Source organism: Scylla paramamosain, chromosome 1 (genome assembly GCF_035594125.1).
Source record: "Scylla paramamosain isolate STU-SP2022 chromosome 1, ASM3559412v1, whole genome shotgun sequence".
NCBI classification, from domain to species: domain Eukaryota; kingdom Metazoa; phylum Arthropoda; class Malacostraca; order Decapoda; family Portunidae; genus Scylla; species Scylla paramamosain.
This window is the reverse complement of record NC_087151.1, coordinates 34,795,193-34,818,088: the sequence shown is the minus strand read 5'-3', so window position 1 is coordinate 34,818,088 and position 22,896 is coordinate 34,795,193. Positions and strand designations below refer to the sequence as shown.

The following is a 22,896-nucleotide window of genomic DNA, read 5'->3' as shown; positions in this document are numbered from 1 at the left end:
CTTTTTTTTTTTTTTTCCCACCAAGCCTACGCTCACTCACGAGTCACTGTCGCGGATAAACAGTGACGGAGGAGAAACCCTTGACGTGCCTAGATACAGACTACTGCGTTATATTTCCTGGAGTGGGAGTGTACTTCTGTCATCTGTCTCCAGAGAATTGACTCATAATCTTTCCATTTAAGAGGTTGGCAGTCAGGCGCCACGAAGACTGTTATATACGATTATACGACACGACTGTGAAATGTATGAAAGAGAGAAGGATAAAGAAAATGAAAAATGTAGGTTGTCTCCTCTTCTGTATGACCAACAACCTCCCCATTATTCCAATTTCCTCCCTCATAACCTGAAGTTCCCCTACCATTCTTCGCAAGTCTGCCACGCACGCACACACACACTCACACATGCACACACGCATACACACACCCCAACCACCCCAAACACACGGTCGGTCACGAACATGAGACTCGTAGTTCATATTCCGAGAAGCAACATTTTTCACGAGTCATTCTCTCTCTCTCTCTCTCTCTCTCTCTCTCTCTCTCTCTCTCTCTCTCTCTCTCTCTCTCTCTCTCTCTCTCTCTACCTATCTATCTATCCACCCATCTCAAATATCACCAATGCACAAAATAACCAAGAAAAATTAGAAACAAAAAATTAAAAAGTAGAATGTTGGGAGAGGTGGATGATGGGTGAAAGAAAGAAGAAGCACGGGCAGGAGACGGAAGGTTGGAGACGGAAGGCTGGAGACGGAACAGAGTAGAGAAGTGTGGCGTAATGGTAATAGTAAGAATAATTAATAAAAACCCTACGTAGCGCAAGAGGGCGGTGTTCCCCAAGTCCTTGCCCACAATTCGCCAAGGGGAAGACAGAGCAGGAAACGAGTCACTATTTCTCAAGAAGCACTGTAGTATGTGACGTTCGGCCGTTCAAAAGAAAGGGAAAACCATGTAACTAGGGCGTCAGTAGCAACATCACATCCTGAGGCTTGTAAAGGGACGTACGGTAGCAATGCTGTTTTTCCTATTCATCTTACTCTCATTTACCTCCTCCACATTATGAAAGAACGTGTGTTAAGTTGGATTAAGTTAGATTAGGTTACGTGAGGTGAGGTAAGATTACGGTAAGGGAAAGTAAAGTAGGATTATGTCTAGCAAGATTAAATTAGGTGAGGTAAGATGGGCAGGTAAGATGAGGTTAGATATGATGATATAAGGTGAGATGAGATAAAGTTTGTTGGGTTAGGTTAGTACGCCAGTTAGGTAAGGTAGGGTTGTTAGGTGAGATGGGATGAGGTGAGGTTTTGTTAGATCAGGCATGCTGGGTGAGGTGAGATGAAGTGAGGTTGTTCATCCGCCGAAAAACAAGAGAGCACCGTCCACCGAGTTGCTTGCTTTCCCAAACTTAAAATAGTATTGTTCATGCCTGCCATATTCTCTAGTTCTACTTTGGGCGATCAGGCAATCTCTCTCTCTCTCTCTCTCTCTCTCTCTCTCTCTCTCTCTCTCTCTCTCTCTCTCTCTCTCTCTCTCTCTCTCTCTCTCTCTGTGTGTGTGTGTGTGTGTGTGTGTGTGTGTGTGTGTGTGTGTGTGTGTGTGTGTGTGTGTGTGTGTGTGTGTGTGTGTGTGCATGTGTGTGTTGTGTGTGTGTCTGTCGTAAGTGCGAGGGAGGAAAAACATAACTGTCTTGTTTGGTGTTATCAGTGTCGTCAAGATTACAGAATTTTTCATCATCTGATTGCTGATTGAGAGTATATGAATGTTTCTAAACCGTGTCATTGTTTAATCTAATCTCTTAAGTACGTACATTATTCTTCAACGTTTTTAATTGGTTGATTAAAATATATCGCACAGACGGAGAGAGAGAGAGAGAGAGAGAGAGAGAGAGAGAGAGAGAGAGAGAGAGAGAGAGAGAGAGAGAGAGAGAGAGAGAGAGAGAGAGAGAGAGAGAGAGAGAGAGAAATAATATCAGTATAATATTCTTAACAAGATCTGCTTGAGATTACTAGGATTTTTGAGACTTTAATACGAAAAAAAAAGTGAGAAACCTCAGTGGCTTTGGCAAATATTTCTAATCAGAGTTTAAAGAATTTGAAAATATGACAGTTTGTGCAATACCCCTCGCGTGACGATCTAGAGCCGATAAGAAAAGGCGGGGCGGGGGAAAGCAACAGAAGGGAAGGGAGGGTTATCCTGTTTTAGCGTGTGTTGTGAAGGAGAGAGGCAAGAGGTGGGGGGGAGACAGGATAACGCAATGACTCACTCTTGATTACCACATGATACGACTGTGATATGACTGACAGCCATGCAATGATGAAATACTCACTTCACTCACTCACTCCTTGACTCACTAATTCCGTCACCTGCCTAAACTAACACCTGCTGAGTCAACATGTCCTCATTTATATTAATTAGAAATATAATCATGAAGAATGAACAAACATTCTAGGCATCACCACACAGGAGTTTAATAAGACCTTGAATAATTAATAAACACATAAACACAGTAAGGTAGTCAGTCAGACCCAGCCATGAAACCACAATGCGAAAACAGAAAACTTGAAATAAACACGCGAAGTCCATCCAGCGCTTGCTTTATCAGCCGCTGACAGATGGTCGCCTTGCATGAGTCTAAAAGGGAGTGGGAGAAGACGAAGGAAGATACGTGGCTTGGGTAAGACATGCCACAAGGAACTGAATTTTCCTTATTAACACAAACACCAAAACAACTCCTTCGCTCAGGACACAAACATGAGGAGAGGCACGAACTCCATGGAGGGAAGGAGGGAGGGAGAAGCGGGGGGAAATGATGTGTTTATGTGTGGCGGTGTGCGGTGGCCAGATGGGGGCGGGAGGCAGTCACCTGACGATAGCAAGAAGGTGCAGGGCCGGCCGGCACGTGCCACCTGAAGGGGGCGGGCGAGCTGTTGTCAGGGGCACGGGATATGACTAGATTCGACCCCCTCACTTGTTTCATGGCCAATACTCTCTCTCTCTCTCTCTCTCTCTCTCTCTCTCTCTCTCTCTCTCTCTCTCTCTCTCTCTCTCTCTTGGTGTGTCGTGTTTCAGCAGGACGTGTATGCTGCCTGCCGTCCCTGCCACCACAGGAAACACGGGGGAGGCGACCCAAATGTGTGTGTGTGTGTGTGTGTGTGTGTGTGTGTGTGTGTGTGTGTGTGTGTGTGTGTGTGTGTGTGTGTGTGTGTGTGTGTGTGTGTGTACGTTCGTTAGGTGGGTGGATGGTGGGGGATATGAACCATGCCATCTGAGTCTCAATGGCTGAGATTGTCTATAAAGTGGACGGTGTAAACAAATGAAACATATATGAAATGAGAGAGAGAGAGAGAGAGAGAGAGAGAGAGAGAGAGAGAGAGAGAGAGAGAGAGAGAGAGAGAGAGAGAGAGAGAGAGAGAGAGAGAGAGAGAGAGAGAGAGAGAGAGAGAGATTTGGCGAGCTTAAACTAATATACATTTACTCTTTCCGTACAATCATAGACACACGGCTAACATATTATTTCAACACACCAGAGGGCTAAAACTGACACACACTTTTCTTGCCCTACTTGAGGGACCATAACACACACACACACACACACACACACACACACACACACACACACACACACACACACACACACTGACCACAAACTGACGGATATCTGAGACCATTTCCGCCGGACCAATAGACAGAGAAACACAGCAAGTCAACAAAGAGAGAGACCAAGGGAGGAAGGGAGGGAGAGGCGCATTAAGACAGAGGAAGGGGCGGAAAGGGAATATAAAATGTGAAGTGCTGTGGTGAGGGACGCAGGTGAGTGTGGGAGGGACAAGAACAGGATACGAAGGAGACGGGCAGGTGAAGAGGTGGAGGGGAGGGGTGGGAGAAGGGAGGGAAAGGGAAAGGAGAAGGGAAGGGTGTCATGACAGAGGGAAAAAGGGGAGGAGAGAGAGGGACTGAGGGTAGTGTGGTGGTGGCGGTGGTGGCGTGATGAAGGGATGAAGTGACATCCTTTTGTGGTCTTGGTGGCGATGGTGATAAGAAGTACATCTTAATCACACACGCCCGTGGACACCCTCCACCACACGCATATTAACCCCACCACACACACACACACACACACACACACACACACACACACACACACACCGCTCCATCACCATCCATCAATACCAACGAAACTTTCAACGCCGCCTCTTCGATAAACACAAATGCAGGAAACAATAAACAAGAGTAACCTTCCCTTTCCTCTCCCCCTCCCCCGCCTCTCAATTACACCAAACCCCAACTCTGCCTCTCTTCCTTCAACCCCAACTCTAACTCCGAATCCTCAACCTTGCTTCCTTCCCTTCGCCAGCACGCCTAGCCCCCTTCATCATCCCACCTTTCCTTATACCAGAAACGGCACGTGGCAGGAATTTTCCCGGGTTTCGGCACTAAACCAACTCGTTTTTACTCTGTGACCCGTTGCTCCGAACACTATTTATCTCTACCCCTCGGCCTATACCTCCACCACACCCCTGGCACTGCCCTCCTCCACTACTCCGCTGACACTACACAGGAAATATCAGAAACAACAGATAACAAGCAAAACTTTAAACCACAGAGCAGAAGTCACACGGGACGAAGGTATTGATTGCGTGTGAGTGTGTGTGTGTGTGTGTGTGTGTGTGTGTGTGTGTGTGTGTGTGTGTGTGTGTGTGTGTGACTTTGGGTTAAAGAGTCTGGTGATGGCAGGGTAAGACTAAGGGAGGAAAAGACCGGCCGGCGCGCGCGCGCGCGTGTGTGTGTGTGTGTGTGTGTGTGTGTGTGTGTGTGTGTGTGTGTGTGTGTGTGTGTGTGAGAGAGAGAGAGAGAGAGAGAGAGAGAGAGAGAGAGAGAGAGAGAGAGAGAGAGAGAGAGAGAGAGAGAGAGAGAGAGAGAGAGAGAGAGAGAATGCAGTCAAGGCCACACACACACACACACACACACACACACACACACACACACACACACACACACACACACACACACACACACAACGATAAAAACAAATACAAGTGAAACACACACACACACACACACACACACACACACACACACACACACACACACACACAAGCACCAGCACAAGGCTTCATTCCACGTGCTGCTCCCTAAGTAATAATGTCACGGTCAGTGAGGACTTATTTCCCGTCAACTAAGTCCTCGAGGTGATGCGACGTAAGGAGGAGGAGGAGGAGGAGGAATTTAAAACGTGATGTATTTTTGGTGGTGTGCGATATTATGTAAAGACAGGATCAGGTGAGGGCAATATGTGTGTGTGTGTGTGTGTGTGTGTGTGTGTGTGTGTGTGTGTGTGTGTGTGTGTGTGTGTGTGTGTGTACAAATGGGTAGATGCGTGAGCACGTGGCTGCCATGGAACTATCTGCCAACAGGACCTGCAATTACCCGACTTCTTATGCGTTTTATGTAACAAGATTTTCCCAGAATCCCGCCCCGCTACGACTTGCCGCCTCCGTGCGACACACGCAGCCACGCGCCGCCTTATACTTATTTGACTAAACGTGTGATTGAAACAATGAATCGGAGGTAAAGCTGAACTTTCAATTCGAAGGGTGATAACAGGCGTCTAATTTTATATTTTGCAATATAAATTGATTCGCGTGTTCACATCCAATTTAGCAGAGTAAAGTGTGGCGTCACGGAGGCTTTGGCCACCATGCGCTGGGACTAACGCCGTTCATATTACTGACGTTGTTGTTAATGATATAATAATAATAATAATAATAATAATAATAATAATAATAATAATAATAATAATAATTGTTATTATTATTGTTTTTTTTTCACTGTCATTACCATCATTATTATTAAATGATGACAATACAGAGATATAGAAGCACGAACAGCAGCAGCCTCCTTGCATCACACGGGCCTCCCAGCGCCCACTGGTCGCCGGCCATGTTGGTGCTGAATGCCCCGCGGCTACTGGCTTGATTTCACTTGCTTTTTCCTCCTCCCCCGGCTTTATTATTTCTTTGGACTAGCACACCTGCGGCAGCCAAGCGGAAAGCTGTGTTGCAACGATATTTTTCGTCTCCTTTCACCAGCGTCATGATATTTCTTTTATTTCCTTGCCGGACGCCATCAGAGTCGACCCCCGCCCCATCCAGCAAGGCTAGGCTTGGCTGTGGTTAGGGAGCAAGAAAATAAACATAAGAAATTAATAAATCCAACAAATAAACACATAAGCACCTGATGGGCCTCATTTGTCCAGTGTCTTGTCTTCTTTTTTTCGTGACCAAGAACGTGGTGGCGAGTGAGTCAGGGAGGCAAGACGTGCGGGGTGTTCCCTGACAGGCATTACATGAGTGTTCATTTATAGAGCAACGCAAGAACAAAGGGCAGAGTGGAGGGCATACTGAAGCGTCCGCCGCTGAACCTGCCCCTCCAGATCTCGTGCCCATCCGTACAGCGCATGTCGACACTCGTCCAGACACTGCGAGCTGTATTTTCGGACCATGTCTCAGGGTCACGCCACCACGCCTCTCTGCTCCTCTTGCCCTGGCACGAGCAAACAACGTCGAGGTTGTCTCCACTCCATTATCTTTCAGAGCAAATAGTCATGTTGATGCACAACGTTCTTCCTCCAGCGAAAATCTTCGAGTGCATAGCAGAGGAGGAGGAAGAGAATAATACTAATAATACTAATACTACTAAATAATAATAGATAATACATACTAAAACGAGAAAATCATGCCATTCTTTACAGATAGACATGTAGCAATGCATTCCACACACAGCCATCCCCGTCGGTCAGTCTTTCTATCAAGACTCCCAGACAGACAGACAGACAGACAGACAGACACACCTGATGGATGGATGGATGGATGATGGCTTAGTGACTGACTCCCCGTGCCTTCCTTCCGCGCCACGTCACGGTTCGACTTACTGGGAATATACGTCCCTACTAAATCCACCAAGGTGATCCAGGAAGATTAAGGAGACTCGAGAATCCCCGGTGACGTAGGGCGGGATTACCGATAAAGTCAAGTCAGGCAGATGGTGTAACACTTCCCCGTCTTGCGTCACGTCCGCGGCGGCGCTTAGTGAGGCAAACTTGCGGCGGGAACAACAGTCGTGTTGTTTGGCAGGCACATCATCATCATCATCATCATCATCAAGGGGGAGGGAAAATAAGCGGGTGTTCAAGGCAATTAAGGTCAAAGCTCAGCTGCATAATCTTGGTGTCAGCGCCTCTTTTGGGGTGGAGGTGACTGAGGAAGGAAAAGCAGGCAGACAGGCAGGCAGTCAGTCATCCCCCCCATCTCTCTCTCTCTCTCTCTCTCTCTCTCTCTCTCTCTCTCTCTCTCTCTCTCTCTCTCTCTCTCTCTCTCTCTCTCTCTCTCCACTGACTCAAACATATAATAGTTTATTTTTTTATTTTATTTTTGTGGTCCATGACGTTCAGAGTAGAGAGGAAGTGGGAAGGAAAAGGAAAGACAGTCACAGAGAGAGAGAGAGAGAGAGAGAGAGAGAGAGAGAGAGAGAGAGAGAGAGAGAGAGAGAGAGAGAGAGAGAGAGAGAGAGAGAGAGGCAGTGGGTGCATGTGACGTCATTATCATCTTCGAACGCAACAGGAGGCACCAATGCTCTCTCTCTCTCTCTCTCTCTCTCTCTCTCTCTCTCTCTCTCTCTCTCTCTCTCTCTCTCTCTCTCAACAAGGTACAAACCCAGTAATGGTGTCCGCGGGTCAGCTTCATTTACTAGTGATTTATTTTTAGTTTCCAAGCAGCCCCGCCCAGCACCATGAGCCTCCTCCTTTACCCACTGCCCACCACCCATGTGCCTGCCCTCCCCCCAGGCCCAGAGACAGGCAGTCCGGTACTATCAGGCTCATAATGAAGCGATAACTATGGAGTGTGTACGTACCCACGAGTGGCGCAGACCGAAATCACACGCCCTCCATGTGGCAACACTCTTGGCACAGCGCCAGAACACCAGCTGATTCTGACACCCGGCCGGCACTCCTCCTCGCCCATGACGCTCCCCAGGGCACCCTATACTGTCATGAGCTGCCAAGGTACACCAGGTCTCCCTGTGTGTGTGTTGCCCTGCCACGCCCACGCTCACCCTACCCCCGGCAACTACCATAGCACTGATGACTACCAGTCCAGTAACGGAACACGAAAGGCACCAACAGGTGAACAATAGCGTGTGTTGGTGTGAACGTGCGGCCCGACACAGCGGCGGAGGCGGACCCGACACCCCTCGCTGCGCCAGGCTTCGGCCCACCAGCAAGTCTGCCGCAACAAAGGCCGCCCGCTCGCCACACCGCCCCGGGTACTCACCCGCCGTTTCCTGGGGACGGCGTCGTCGAAGAGTGACTCATCCAGCTCCAGGCCGTCATCAAGGGTGGCCGGGCTGGATTCTGAGAGTGGCGGCGAGGGTGTGGCGGAGCGGTGGGCGGGGGAACGTGAGGACGATGAAGACGAGGAGGACGAGAAGGAGCCGTCTGCCCAGGTCCATACCCCAGAGGACACCGAAGACCCCGGGGACATTGAGTCGCCCATCACACCTGCGTGGGAGAAAAACACTGACGTAAGACTTGAGAAAACACACACACACACACACACACACACACACACACACACACACACACACACACACACACACACACACACAAAAAAAAAAAAAGCCAGTAACAGCGTGTGGAGTCGGGCAAGAGAAGAGTTGCCCAGCAGCGCCTCGGGTCACAGCCTCCGGGGTGTAGACGTTTACCTTCTACACATGGTCGGGGAGAATCAGGTGGAGAGAAGCAGAGGAGGAGAAGGAGGAAGAGGCTTCGCTACAGCAAGAAGAAACCCGATACTCCACCGTTTGCCTTGTAATTCTTTTAAATCTCCCCTCAAGTCACTCTCCTGTGTTCCCTTCACCGCAACACAACCCCTTTCCCTTTCCTTCCGTCCGCTCGCTCGCACATCAGCAGGTCACGTCCTTCCAGCACTATCCCGCACTCGTCTCGGCACACGGACCCCTGCTGTAAAGAACCCACACATCTCTTCGTAACCCAATACCCATCCGACACAGTTCTTCCAAGACCGGGGTCACGGAGGAACACTTTTTCCTCTCGCTGCCACATTACCTTCCACAATGTTAATGGGGGGAGGGGGAGAAGAGAGAGAGAGAGAGAGAGAGAGAGAGAGAGAGAGAGAGAGAGAGAGAGAGAGAGAGAGAGAGAGAGAGAGAAGGATGTATTGCATCCACGCGCAATTATGAGCGGAGTATCAAAGAGTGTGGGTCGAGGACTTAGCAAAGAAGCCTTGTGTGTGTGTGTGTGTGTGTGTGTGTGTGTGTGTGTGTGTGTGTGTGTGTGTGTGTGTGTGTGTGTGTGTGTGTGTGTGAGAGAGAGAGAGAGAGAGAGAGAGAGAGAGAGAGAGAGAGAGAGAGAGAGAGAGAGAGAGAGAGAGAGAGAGAGAGAGAGAGAGAGAGAGAGAGAGAGAGAGAGAGAGAACAGTACTACCCTATGTCAAATAATTTCCCTCTGAACACACACACACACACACACACACACACACACACACACACACACACACCAGAGATACGAATAACAAAGAAAGCACGACGCAACAATTCGGGCAACACGCCGTGGAGGAGTAATAAAACCAGAAATTATTTAAAAAAATTAAAATGAAAAAAACAAGGTTAAGGGAGAGAAAGGAAATGAAGAAAAGACAAAAAATAAAACTGTAAGTAGGCGAAATAAAGGAGGTGAGAAGAGAGGAAGTTCTTCGCCCGCAGCGCCATCAACTAACAATGACTTCAACTCCATACTGGTCCATTTTAACTCCCGAGCCTTGACTCCTGCATCCCCCTCAGGCTACCACGGTCAACAGACACACAACAGTGCCCCTTAGCAATAATACACAAGGGTCAACGTTGCCTTTACACACACACACACACACACACACACACACACACACACACACACACACACACACACACACACACACACACATACACACACAAACACAGTAGCCTGGCACCTATTTCCACATGTCATCCCCAACCACAAATCCGTCCAATCTTCTCTTAAAGCTCCCTAATCTTTTAGCACTAATAATTTGATTACTGAGTCCGTTCCATTCATTTACCACTCTATTTGAGAACCAATTTCTTCTATCTCTTTCTTAAACCTAAATTTTCAAGCTTGAACCCGCACGGTGTGAACGCGTCATAACACCACCACAACGACAAAGCGGCGGGAGGAGGGAAGCAGGAAGGGAGAGGAGAGAGAAGGGAGGGAGAAGCGAGTAGCAGGGAGAAATTAAGAAGGACAGAGTGCGCTTTAGTGACGGAGTTTGACGGAGGGAAGGGGAGGGAAGGAGAGGAGAGGGAGGGAAGACTAGTGGAGGTGGCAAAGTAATAGCTGGAGGAGTTATACACAAGAACACAAGGAGTAATCGTGAGGAAAACTGACATCCACTACCCCACTCAACCCCTTCCTTCCTCCTCCTGCTCCTCCTCTTCTTCTGTCATTCCCTCCCCTTCCCTCTAATCCATCCTCCCTGACTGACCCCCTCGCCTCAACACACACACACACACACACACACACACACACACACACACACACACACACACACAGTTCGTACCTGCGTCGCCGCACCCTATAATTATGGTGAAGTGTGTGTGTGTGTGTGTGTGTGTGTGTGTGTGTGTGTGTGTGTGTGTGTGTGTGTGTGTGTTTGCCTTGACCATGAACGGAGGGCGGAGGGCAGGATACAGGTGGCAGGCGGGCGGGGAAAGGAGACACAAGCGTTTCACGGACACCCCGCTGGCACGTCAAGGGACGGGAGGCATCAGGGTGAGTGAACCGCCCACAGGATCAGGCAGCGGGAGCAATTTTCTGCCCTTCTTGAGTCCTCTGCCGTTTTAGAATGTAGTGCCGGTGGTGCGGTTTCAGGAAGAACGGAGATGGGTGTGGGTAAGGGGTGAGGGAGGGAAGTGGGCAGCAGTGTGTGGGTGAGGCAAGAAAGTGGAGACAAGGCGTATGGTGTGAGTACTTGAATAACTCACACATGTAGGGTCTCTAAGGGTCTCCAAGGTGATACACAAAGTAAGAGGAAATTATAGCAACTATGTCTCTCTCTCTCTCTCTCTCTCTCTCTCTCTCTCTCTCTCTCTCTCTCTCTCTCTCTCTCTCTCTCTGTTCCATATTGTATCGGTTCCATTTCACTATCCCTAATCTCTTTACGTTTGCATTGTTCTATTTTCTCTCTCTTCTTGTTCATCCTTCAAATCATCATAAAACATGCAGGCGGGTGGAGATGAACAAAGAAAGAATGAACCCTCGCGCACACACACACACACACACACACACACACACAAGAACGTACCAACTTTCATCACCACTTACACAATACACTGACAAGTTGTTACCTAAAATAAATTACGTCCAACTGTATCTTTTTTTCTTGGTGAATCAATAAAACATTTTTCTTTCTTTCCATTCTTTTAGTAGTCTGTTGCTGAAAGTGACGCAGTTTTCAGTCTTTCATCGTTGGTTATTTTTGTTGTCTTCTTATATGGGTATTTGTAGTAGTAGCAGTAGTAGTAATAGGAAGAGGAGGAGAAGGAGGAGAAGGAGGAGGAGGGGGAGGAGGAGGAGCAGGAGGAGGAGGAGGAGATGGTACAGGATTAAAAAGGATCACAGGAGATTACTAAAAGAAAGGGAAAGAAATTTTTTGTTACTATGTAGTAGTAACAGCAGCAGCAGTAGTAGTAGCAGTAATAGCTGACGCTGTAGTAGACAGGGCCGCTCTACTAGGCTTGTAGGCTCATATTACACCCTCCTTGTCAGCACGGTGGTGAAAAGCCCGAAAACTGAGTGTGTGGAATGGCATGCACACACGTGAGGAACAAAGGAGAGAGAGAGAGAGAGAGAGAGAGAGAGAGAGAGAGAGAGAGAGAGAGAGAGAGAGAGAGAGAGAGAGAGAGAGAGAGAGAGAGAGAGAGAGAGAGAGAGAGAATTAACTGGTTAAATACCACAGAGAGGACGAGAGCAGTGTTGGTGAATGTTGATCACACTGTTGGTGGCCACACTTCTCGTGAAACCCACCGCTTGACTCACCACCGAAACGTTGAGTCACTAAAGCGAGGCGCCCACACCAGCAGGAAATATGGCAGGGGCGGTCACGGCGCATCTACTACTCCCTACCCTGCCTCACCTCCCCACCTCCGCCCAACTTCCCTTTACCCCAAATGCTCTAACACGAGCCCCTCTCACTACCCCACTTTTTTTTTCCCTGCCAGGTGTGGTCTTGGCAAGCACAGAAGGAAAGAAAGGAAGGGTTGAGGGGATGGAGGGGGCAGTGAAAGGAAGGGAAGGGAAGTGAAGAGGCGGAGGGATGGTTTGGATGAAGGAAGGGAAGAAGGGAGGGAGGAATCAAGTGGGTTAAAACACAGCAACACTTGCGCTCTATATACCAAGAAGGTTACAGCACCAATACGAGTACATTCATACATACATCTGACGTTACATATGTTGAAGCTATTTTATTCCTACGTTACAATCTCTCTCTCTCTCTCTCTCTCTCTCTCTCTCTCTCTCTCTCTCTCTCTCTCTCTCTCTCTCTCTCTCTAGACATACATACACAAGCGGGTCATGATGCCGACACAACGAATACAGGAACGAAACATGGCGGTGATGGTGAGCTTGATTTTTTCCCTCTTTCAAAGATCCTGCTTCTTCTCTTCTACTACTTCCTCCTGCTCCTCCTCCTCTACATGCTTCTCCTCACTTGACAAGAGGGCAGAGAACACACTTTCGCTACCTAAGTGTAACTTTAATCTCCACCTCGCCGACGAAGCGCAAATCCTCCTGCTTCCCTCAACCGATGCCACGCCCCCGTCACGTCCCAATACTCGCCCCTGACCACTCACTGGCCACCTTCTCTACTCCTCTGTGTCGACGCTGGCACACTCCCCAGCAGTAGCGAACTTCAGGAGGCCTCCAGTGCCCCCTAACGGGCCTCCGCTGCACCGGTGCCGGGGCCGTCTTGGCCTAGCCTCGGGGCAGGACACGGGCCGCCCAACACGCCAACCCACCAACCCGTCGTCCCTCACCGCCTGACTGAAGGAGGTGGACGGACCAGGGGGTGTGGGGGTGACGCGTTACAGGCTTCATCCCTACTCGTACACCTCACACCTTGGTTACGCTCAAAACGCGAGTCATTCAACAAACAACTTCACGCTCACCTAAGCGCCGTGAGAAGCCTGGCGCGATAACCGAGGCACGTAGCGAAATAACCCACAAACACGAGCATCGATAGTGGCTGTACACACACGCCTCTTGACACCTCTGATTATGGTGTGAAGGCTTGCACTCCTCGCTCACAGGGACGCTGGAGAGGAGTCACGCGCCGCAACGCTACACCTGCACAAGAACCACAAGCCACGGAACACAAGCCCCCAGCAGATCCACAGCCACACGAGAGGCGGCGGCAGACAGCAGGAATGTGGATGGCTCGGAAGACACCACGCGGCTCGTATGGTGGATTCTGAGTTCGTATCAGAGAGAGAGAGAGAGAGAGAGAGAGAGAGAGAGAGAGAGAGAGAGAGAGAGAGAGAGAGAGAGAGAGAGAGAGAGAGAGAGAGAGAGAGAGAGAGAGAGAGAGAATGTGCAGACAGACATCGCCTTTCCTCCCCTTCGCAGACCTGCACAGCCTCAGGGCAGGAAGGGGCACGTGTATATCCTAGCCAACGCACCTGACCCACTGTGCGGTGCAACACACGTACTAGTACGCACGCAAGCGCGCGCGCGCGCACACACACACACACACACACACACACACACACACACACACACACACACACACACACACACACACACACACACACACACACACACACACTAAAAATTAAGTCCTTCCGAGTCCAAACTAACTAACACTGTCGAATTTCGGTGAAAATAAAACTTTATAACATTTCCCTCATCCTTTGTACTGAACCTGGTTATACTAAACTTTATTCAGGAGCTAAACGTACGTTGCTGCTTGCTGTTTACTTGTATTCATTCAGCTTTACAGCAACTATAACAAATTTACGTAAACTTGTGCTCATCTGCCTAAGTTGTTGAAGTCAGACTCGTCACCTCGTTTCGCTGTGATCATCAAGACGCACAAGTGGTGATTAGGAGGGAAGTTTCCTGCGCGGTGATCCAGAGCACAGTCTGTAGGCCAGATGGCGACGGCGGCGGCTCAAGAGAGGTGGATGTGTCAAGTCTCTTGGGGCAGGACCAGCTCGCCCAAGGAGGGTTAATAAAGAAAAACCTTGAGCTCATCACTTTCACTGTCAATATGTCGTCGCCTCCCATGCCTAGCGACGTTCCGCCAGAAGGGAAGCAGGAATTAATGAAACTGAGTATGGTGGGGACGCAATACAAAAACTTTCAAAACTGAAGGAGAGAATTTAATAACTCAACCACGTATAACCTGTTTGCCCTCTTTGAGAACCCAATGCCTGCAAGTATGTAAGAAAAGATAAGTAACTGCGAGCTAAGACAAGGAAGGTAGTGAGGATTTAAGATTCGCTCCTATGAACCTTTTAACCGCCATGGTTCCTCCTCAATTCCATAAAGTTGTCTGTAACAACTACAACATTTAATTCGAAAGACTCCACTGACAGTAAGACGAGTGATCGAGAAGTTCACATCTTTCAGTTAGCATCTCAGTGCACAATCTCCAAGTGTTGCTCAGATGAAGCAACAAGAGTTGTACTGTCAACAGCGGCACGGCGTTAAGGAATATTAATGACTTCCACTCGATGGCACAATTCGAACAATGGTATAATGGCGCAGAGAGTGGCCGACTCTGCGTATCCTATATACTGTAGCTCCACGGGATGGCTCTTTGCATTAAAAAAAAAAATGGTAATAAAGGTTAGGCTTCCGGCACACTAAGCTCAGAGGAGGGAGAGAGAGAGAGAGAGAGAGAGAGAGAGAGAGAGAGAGAGAGAGAGAGAGAGAGAGAGAGAGAGAGAGAGAGAGAGAGAGAGAGAGAGGTATGCACGACTGTTTAAGCGTCAGATGCAGTTATTCAAAGAGTACTTGAGGCGATTACTACGCTGGAGGTTGCAGTCATAATTAGATTACATGAGATGCTTCTCTCTCTCTCTCTCTCTCTCTCTCTCTCTCTCTCTCTCTCTCTCTCTCTCTCTCTCTCTCTCTCTCTCTCTCTCTCTGTGTGTGTGTGTGTGTGTGTGTGTGTGTGTGTGTGTGTGTGTGTGTCTTTTACGGAAGGCGCCACGGTGGGGGGTGTCGCGGCGACCTCCCTCTCAAGGCTGGTGGTGATGGAGGTGGTGGCGGTGGTGGTGGTGGTGGTGGTGAGATATCTAAATAACATGCGCGACCTTAATTAATGTTTTTAGGGTATGATGGTGGTGACAGTGATGGTGGTGATAGTGGTGGCAGTAGGAAGCACTAATGGAGGTGATGGTGAGAGAAGGAAGTGATAGTAATGGTAATTGCATAAGTGGTGATGGTAGTGGTGGTGCGGAAGTAAACCTTGGCATAAGAGCTACCATGTAAGGCAGGACGGTTGACAAGGCTAGTGGTGGTGGTGGTGGTGGTGGTGGTGGTGGTGGTGGTAAAGGAGTGGAGGGAGGGGCGGCACAGTAGGAGAAAAAAATACTAATGGTGTTTTGGTGTGTGTGTGTGTGTGTGTGTGTGTGTGTGTGTGTGTGTGTGTGTGTGTGTGTGTGTGTGTGTGTGTGTGTGTGTGTGTGTGTGAACTAATTTAAAATTACTGCGTGATAGCTTCAACAAATAACGATGATGATGATGATGATTGTAATGACAACAATTATTACAAGCTGCATCAACATTAGCAAGAGCCAAATCTCAGTAATAATAATAATAATAATAATAATAATAATAATAATAATAATAATAATAATAATAATAATAATAATAATAATAATAATAACAACAATAATAATAATAATAATATAATCTTGCTAAACAGAGAGAGAAGGCCAGTCAGTTACCACTGGTGCTTATCAAAACATTACTGAGAGCAAAAACAAACATCATATTTACTGTAAGTGACATGGTCGTGATTATTAATGACACGATAACGACGACAATGACAATGATAATAATGATAGCGATGATGATGACGATGATTATAATGACGATGATGGTGATATGTAATAACAGTAATGATAATGATGATATTAGCGATGATGATGAGAATGGGAACGTTGGTGGTGGCGTTGATCAGACAGACAGTAATGATAATGACGATAATCGCAAACACAACAACAACAACAACAACAACAACAACAACAACAACAACAATAACAACAACAACCACAACAACAACAACGATAATAATAATAATAATAATAATAATAATAATAATAATAATAATAGTATACCTCATGAAGACGACGATGCTTGGTGCCCTAATAATGATGATAACAATAATAATGTTTTATACGTACGTACGTGTACACAAGGAAGTAGTAGTAGTAGTAGTAGTAGTAGTAGTAGTAGTAGTAGTAGTAGTAGTAGTAGTAGTAGTAGTAGAAGAAGAAGAAAAAGGGACATGCACGTGAACACTTTTAAGGTTAACCACTTCTCTCTCTCTCTCTCTCTCTCTCTCTCTCTCTCTCTCTCTCTCTCTCTCTCTCTCTCTCTCTCTCTCTCTCTCTCTCTCTCTCTCTCTCTCTCTCTCTCTCTCCATCTTTTTTTTCTGTCCCACCTGTTAATCTAACCACCTGACTCACCATCACCCCACCATAATATAATATCTAACCATTCTCCCTCCCTCCTTCCCTCTCTTCCTCGAACACTGTCCTCCCTCACCTCTGTCTTGTCCTCTTCCCACGGCAAAATCGTTCGTCCTCCCACGTCACTCCCACATCCCCAGCAGAGAGAGAGAGAGAGAGAGAGAGAGAGAGAGAGAGAGAGAGAGAGAGAGAGAGAGAGAGAGAGAGAGAGAGAGAGAGAGAGAGAGAGAGAGAGAGGTGGTGCATTATAAGGGGAGACGCAAGAGACAACAACATCACAACAACAATGACCACAAGAACAACACAGCAACACCACCAGTACCACCACAGCAGACATCACAGCGCTACCAACAGGAAATACCAAAAAGGTCCGATCTTCATCCCTCCTCCTCATCCCCCTCCTCCTTCTTCTCCTCCTCCTCCTCCTCCTCCTCCTTCAACATTAAATAATTATATATATGCATGAATATTCGAATGCCTGAATGGATTACGTCAGCTTTTTCTTACCTCCTCCTTTTCCTTCTCCTTTCTTTCTCTCCTCCTCTTCGTAAACCTCACCCATTAGGGAGAGTGAAGAGGCGCAACTCAGGGTCACCTCTTCCTCCGCCTCTTCCTCCTCCTCCGCAACTCATCTCTAACATCTTTACCGGCCGGCTTCTCTCTCTCTCTCTCTCTCTCTCTCTCTCTCTCTCTCTCTCTCTCTCTCTCTCTCTCGTCTTACAACCCACAATATTTCCCAAATCCTCGGGTATTTCCTCCTCTTCCTCCTCCTCCTCCTCCTCCTCTTCACCCTCTACCACCTCCATCTCCTCCCACTCCCACTCTTCCTTCACGCGTCAGATGCACAAAGCAACTCTCTCTCTCTCTCTCTCTCTCTCTCTCTCTCTCTCTCTCTCTCTCTCTCTCTCTCTCTCTCTCTCTCCTTGATTCTGACTCTTCCTTTCTTCTCTTATATTTGACCATATCTCTCTTCCTCCTTTTCATTTTCCCTGTCCTCCCCTTCCCTTGACTATCCTTCAATGACGATACTTTTTCCTTGTTTTTCTTTTTCTTTTCATCCAGGCAGACAGTGCGTGGCCTTGGGTTTGGAGATGACACAGTAGGTTGCAGGAATATTACACGGCAACGTAACACTCCCTTCTGCACCACAAGATGAAGAGACGCGGGAGAGAACGGCACATGAATTTGGCTGGGTATATTCCTCCTCCCTACTTTTTTCTTTTCTTTATTTGTTTCTTCTTTTTCTCCGTCCTTATCATCATCATTCTTCTTTTTCTTCTTATTCTTATTCTTATTCTTATTATTATTATTGTTATTATTATCCCTCCCCTGCCTCCTCCACTTCGTTCGATCTCAACATCCCAATAAGCTTTTTTGGTTCTTTTTTTTTTTCTTTTGCTGGTTGACATTCAAAATACAAGTGTTTGTGCGCTTGTTAGACACGTATATTATCTCTCTCTCTCTCTCTCTCTCTCTCTCTCTCTCTCTCTCTCTCTCTCTCTCTCTCTCTCTCTCTCTCTCTCTCTCTCTCTCTCTCTCTCTCTCTCTCCATTATCAAAGGTTTAGTTTCCGTTTAGTGTGACGTAAGATACAAACGTAAATATCTCGTGCTGTAGTAGTAGTAGTAGTAGTAGTAGTAGTAGTAGTAGTAGTAGTAGTAGTAGTAGTACCATCTGATTCGTCCATATACAAATAAATTGATTCATAAAAGAACTAATTAATATGAAAATTAAAGCAAACGTATACTAATGTGCGTCCCTAAGAGGCTTTTGATGTCTAAAATACGTGACTCTGAGTCAGGGGAGTGGCGCGCTGCCTGGCTCAGTGACGGACGGTTTTGGGGCGAGTCAGTTATGGGTGAGCAAGGTTAAGTGGCGACTCAGTAGGCAGGGTGGCTCAAGGAAGGAATGCTGATGAATAAATGAGTGGAGACGGTGTTTGAATGATTAGAACACAAAGGAACACAAAGGGAGCACAAAAGGAAAAGCAGACACAAGTGAAGGAAAACATGATAAGTATTACACAATGGAACATGGATACAACACACCCACCGCCTCTGTCTCTGCCTGCCCCAGCCCAGCACACCACCACCATTTATCCTTAACTGCATCACTGTCAACACTACATAACACAAATTACAAGCAGATTACAGGCAGACACGCAGCATAGTGGCCTAGGCAAACTCCAGGGGTTTGTGTTCTGTTACCTCCGCCTCGATTTCATCCTATTAATTATATGTGGATCTTCGCTGTTATTACCACTGTTTGAATCTTCTGGAAACTATAATTAGATTCCCTTTAATCTTTTCTTTATTATGAGGCAACATGTCTAGCCGATTCAATCCGTCCTTGTTAATCACGGTCAAAGATCTGTTAACACTTTTTCCACGTCTCCAGCGCTCTTCCCTCAGTCTGAAGTCCTTTAATCTGTTGACTGTCTCCTAACAAAAACAGACAACTGATGGACTCTATGGCAATCAGGGACTTCAGATTGCGGGACAACACAAGGCACGGTGGAAGTGAGTGTGGGAGGTTACTTGACTGCTGACCATGACTGTACGATGAATCATGCTACGTCACGATTTGCTTTGTCACTCGCCTTTGTACTCTTTTTCACGAGTTCTGGTATTCAGTATAATTTAGTTGCTAGAACTGCGCCGCGTATTACAAGTGAGGTTGTGTATAGTATATTTGTATGTCTGGCGATTTATTAATATTATTTGCCGCCTATACAAAACGTCCCATACGTGGTTAATTCCGACTTTGGTCACCGAATTACACAGAGAGACCACAACCAGTTAAGAAGAATACTAAAGCCAGTGACAAACGAGTCCCATGTTGCGTAATTTAAGGTACGAAGAAAGATTAAAGAAAGATTAGACATTAGACAGCATTTTTCTCTCCATTATTTACAAACATCACCATGGCCTACTCTCGCCGCCACTATCCACTCCACCTCTAAGTCTTCCTTACCTGCTGTGTGCTTGAGGTTATCAACTCGTCAAAACGCTTATTACAATGTTTAGGCCTCACCACTCCACACAGTTCCTGGTCTGCCTGTAACGGCTCGTGCCTCCCATTGAATGAACATAACCTACGTCACGAAACTCTTTTTATCTTGTGATCTTGTGGTTGACGAATTACAGTATTTCGTCGTCAACAGGATTTTTTTTTTTTTTTTTAGGTACAGTGAGGCAGAGTTCCCGTCCCTCAAGGCAAAGCACCGTGTGAAAGAGTTGCAGTTGCGTAAAAATAATAAAGTGATCGCTTGGCACTTCCCATCAAGACGTCTGACACGAATATCAACTGACGGCACTTTTTCGTGTGTCTAGTTTTTCCACCGAACATTAAATGAATTCAGGTTTCTCTCTCTCTCTCTCTCTCTCTCTCTCTCTCTCTCTCTCTCTCTCTCTCTCTCTCTCTCTCTCTCTCTTGTGGTGAGGTGCAATTTCATCTCAATATTTACAGTCATGATAATTCAGTGTCATTTCTTCCTGCCGCCTTACCACTACTGTCACTGGCCTCTCCTTCCGCGTGCCTGCACGTGACACAGGGACACCTGGCCTCGTCTTGCGATGGTAACGATAAGAAGCCCCGTGTACTGGGTGTCAACACTCGCCATCTGTTACCACGTCCCGTCTAGACCCACTCCCGCCAGCCCTGACTGTCCGCACCATTCCAGTAGTAGTAGTAGTAGTAGTGGTAGTGGTAGTAGTAGTAGTAGTAGTAGTAGTAGTAGTAGTAATAGTATCACTTATATTAGGTGAAGGATTTTCCTGTGGTGTTAATGTTTTCCAGCCACTCTTGCCTCATAACAGTCTAAGGTCCTTCCACAGTGATCTTGGAACCATCCTTGGTGTCCAGGCCAGAGGACCTAAAAATACGACTACTTCCACCGACACTGTAGATGTTGAGTCATTTGTCGCGCTGTCTTGTTCTATTATCAGATTAAGTACATATATCAAGTTATACACCTCAGTTGTGAGCCGCGGCGACTTGATTACACTGCATCAAGCCAGACGACGCAAAGGTCAAGGTCTGAGCGGGGTGAAGCGGGATGGGCACGCCGGGCGGAGGTGCAGGGCTGGTGCGTGCTGAGGCTCACACACTTCTCAGACACATACACGCATACTAATGAATAAAAACGCCCGACAATCTGTAGTTTATGGCCGGTGTGAGCCATTAAAGTTTCGATGTAAACTACAGCTGAGGTGAGATCATCGCATTGTCACGCTAACCGTTACGCAGCCCCGCTTGCCGTGCTTCATGTTCGTGTCCACTAATGAGCTTCTCCATCCTTCCCTCCCTCCCTCCTTTTCTCCCACGCACAATACAGCCTCCATCTCAGAGCCGGATTATTATACACCAGTCCATCACCGGCTTCTAACAGTCTGAGGTCACAAGTGCTGGAAGTATCGTACATGTTTTCCTTCCGCTAGTGCCAAACTGTCATCGGCAATGCACGTCATGTTTGCCATCCATCCCTTGTGGTCTGGCAGTAGTGTCGTGACGGGAAACACGATCATCACACATGAACTCTTCTTTCGAACTCGTATCTTCATTCAAGCGGAGAAAAAATGACAAAAAGTGTACATTCACTAAAGGAGTAAATTTTGCTCGAGCAACATATCACTGAAGTCTTGTAGAATGTTAGCACCACGCGTGAAGGAGCTCAGAAATCTTTTGGTCTCGCTTTATGCTTGCTGAGAAGACAAACGGACGCACACCATTAAACCGCCAGTCCCGTCAAGGGCGAGGAAGATTATCTGCCATTACACGCTCTCTCGGGAAATTCTGCAACACTGCTCTCGCCCATCTCTCCCTCTCAGGAATACATCGTTCTCGAATGCAAATACCATCATCATGCCCCATGCTCTGTTATTTGTTTTCCTAACTTATACAAAGTAAGTCTGACATTCGCGTCTAGATTTTACTTTCATTTTTTTTCACTACGATACACATCACTGCGTCTAAACTAAATAACAATATATATTGGCGGTCTTGGCTGCGATGACAGGGAAGTAAAACAAACCAGCCCTTTCTTGACGGCCGGGTTAAATGTTTCTTCGCTCCTCTCCGTCTTATCGCCATCGTAAGCCTTTTTACCGTGTCGTGGATAACACACACACACACACACACACACACACACACACACACACACACACACACACACACACACACACACACACAGCGGATGAGGAGCGCAAGCGTCAGCGTTAAGTGGCCCTCGCCCGGCGATACGAATCCACGCCCCTCGCCGTGGAGACAAGCGGAGTGTTGGGTTGCAGCCTTCAACGACCTGCTGCAGCACATCGACAGGCGCGTCAGCCAGCGCAGCGAAAAGCCCCGCGAGACAGCTTGGTTGCGACAACGAATCAGTCTTGCCGTGGTGCGTGGTAACTCGGCGGCGATCTGCGGGCCCTGCCACGGCAATGCAAGCCCTTAGCCTCGCCTCGCATAGCACACGTGTGAGGAACACACACACACACACATGCACACTGGTTGTACGTCACAGCAATCTGCGGAAAGGTGGGGCAGCTGCCGTCACATTTGGTGATGTCTGATATAATAAAGAATGGTGGAGACGTCACACACACACACACACACACACACACACACACACACACACACACACACACACAGTCAGTGGTGTGGTGCTGCCTCACCTGACCTGACTGCTTAGAGACACGCCCGGCCCTGACCTTCCGGAAAGACCGTTGGGACCTTATCACCCTACCTGGCACAGAGACACACCACTCATTCCGCCTCTCATGGTCACCCTGCCTCTCCACGCCCCTTCCCTCTCTCTTTCACTCCAAAGACTTAAGACCACCATTAACACGAGAAGGCTTGGTGGTATTCGTCATGGAGGAACGAGCAGGTCCATAAATCAATTTGCGAAACCTTGACGAGTCGTTGCATTGCACCACTCGAGGCCACGCGCCGGACCGCAACACATCTCACCACCCCAGCAAGCGTGAGCCAAGATGGTGAATGTGCTTCACGGCTTCACATTATAAGAGGCTTACACAGTCGCCGAGCACTGGGGTTCTGCGGACCCCAAGATAAATGGAGTGGTCGGTCCTATCCATGATGGAGGGCCCTCACCATAATGAACAGCGATAGTTCAT

The 22,896-nt window shown here is 47.6% G+C and overlaps 1 protein-coding gene across 3 annotated transcripts in view; it reads right to left on the bottom strand.

The window, feature by feature from the left end:
- LOC135104575 (zinc finger protein 704-like) overlaps window positions 1-22,896 on the bottom strand; it is a 105,538-nt gene that overhangs the window by 49,525 nt on the left and 33,117 nt on the right. For all 3 annotated transcript variants that reach the window (XM_064012131.1, XM_064012132.1, XM_064012133.1), the window contains exon 3: window positions 8,327-8,554. In XM_064012131.1, the coding sequence (XP_063868201.1) occupies window positions 8,327-8,548 (222 nt within the window). In that variant the 5' untranslated portion in view covers window positions 8,549-8,554. The remainder of the gene's footprint in view (window positions 1-8,326; window positions 8,555-22,896) is intronic.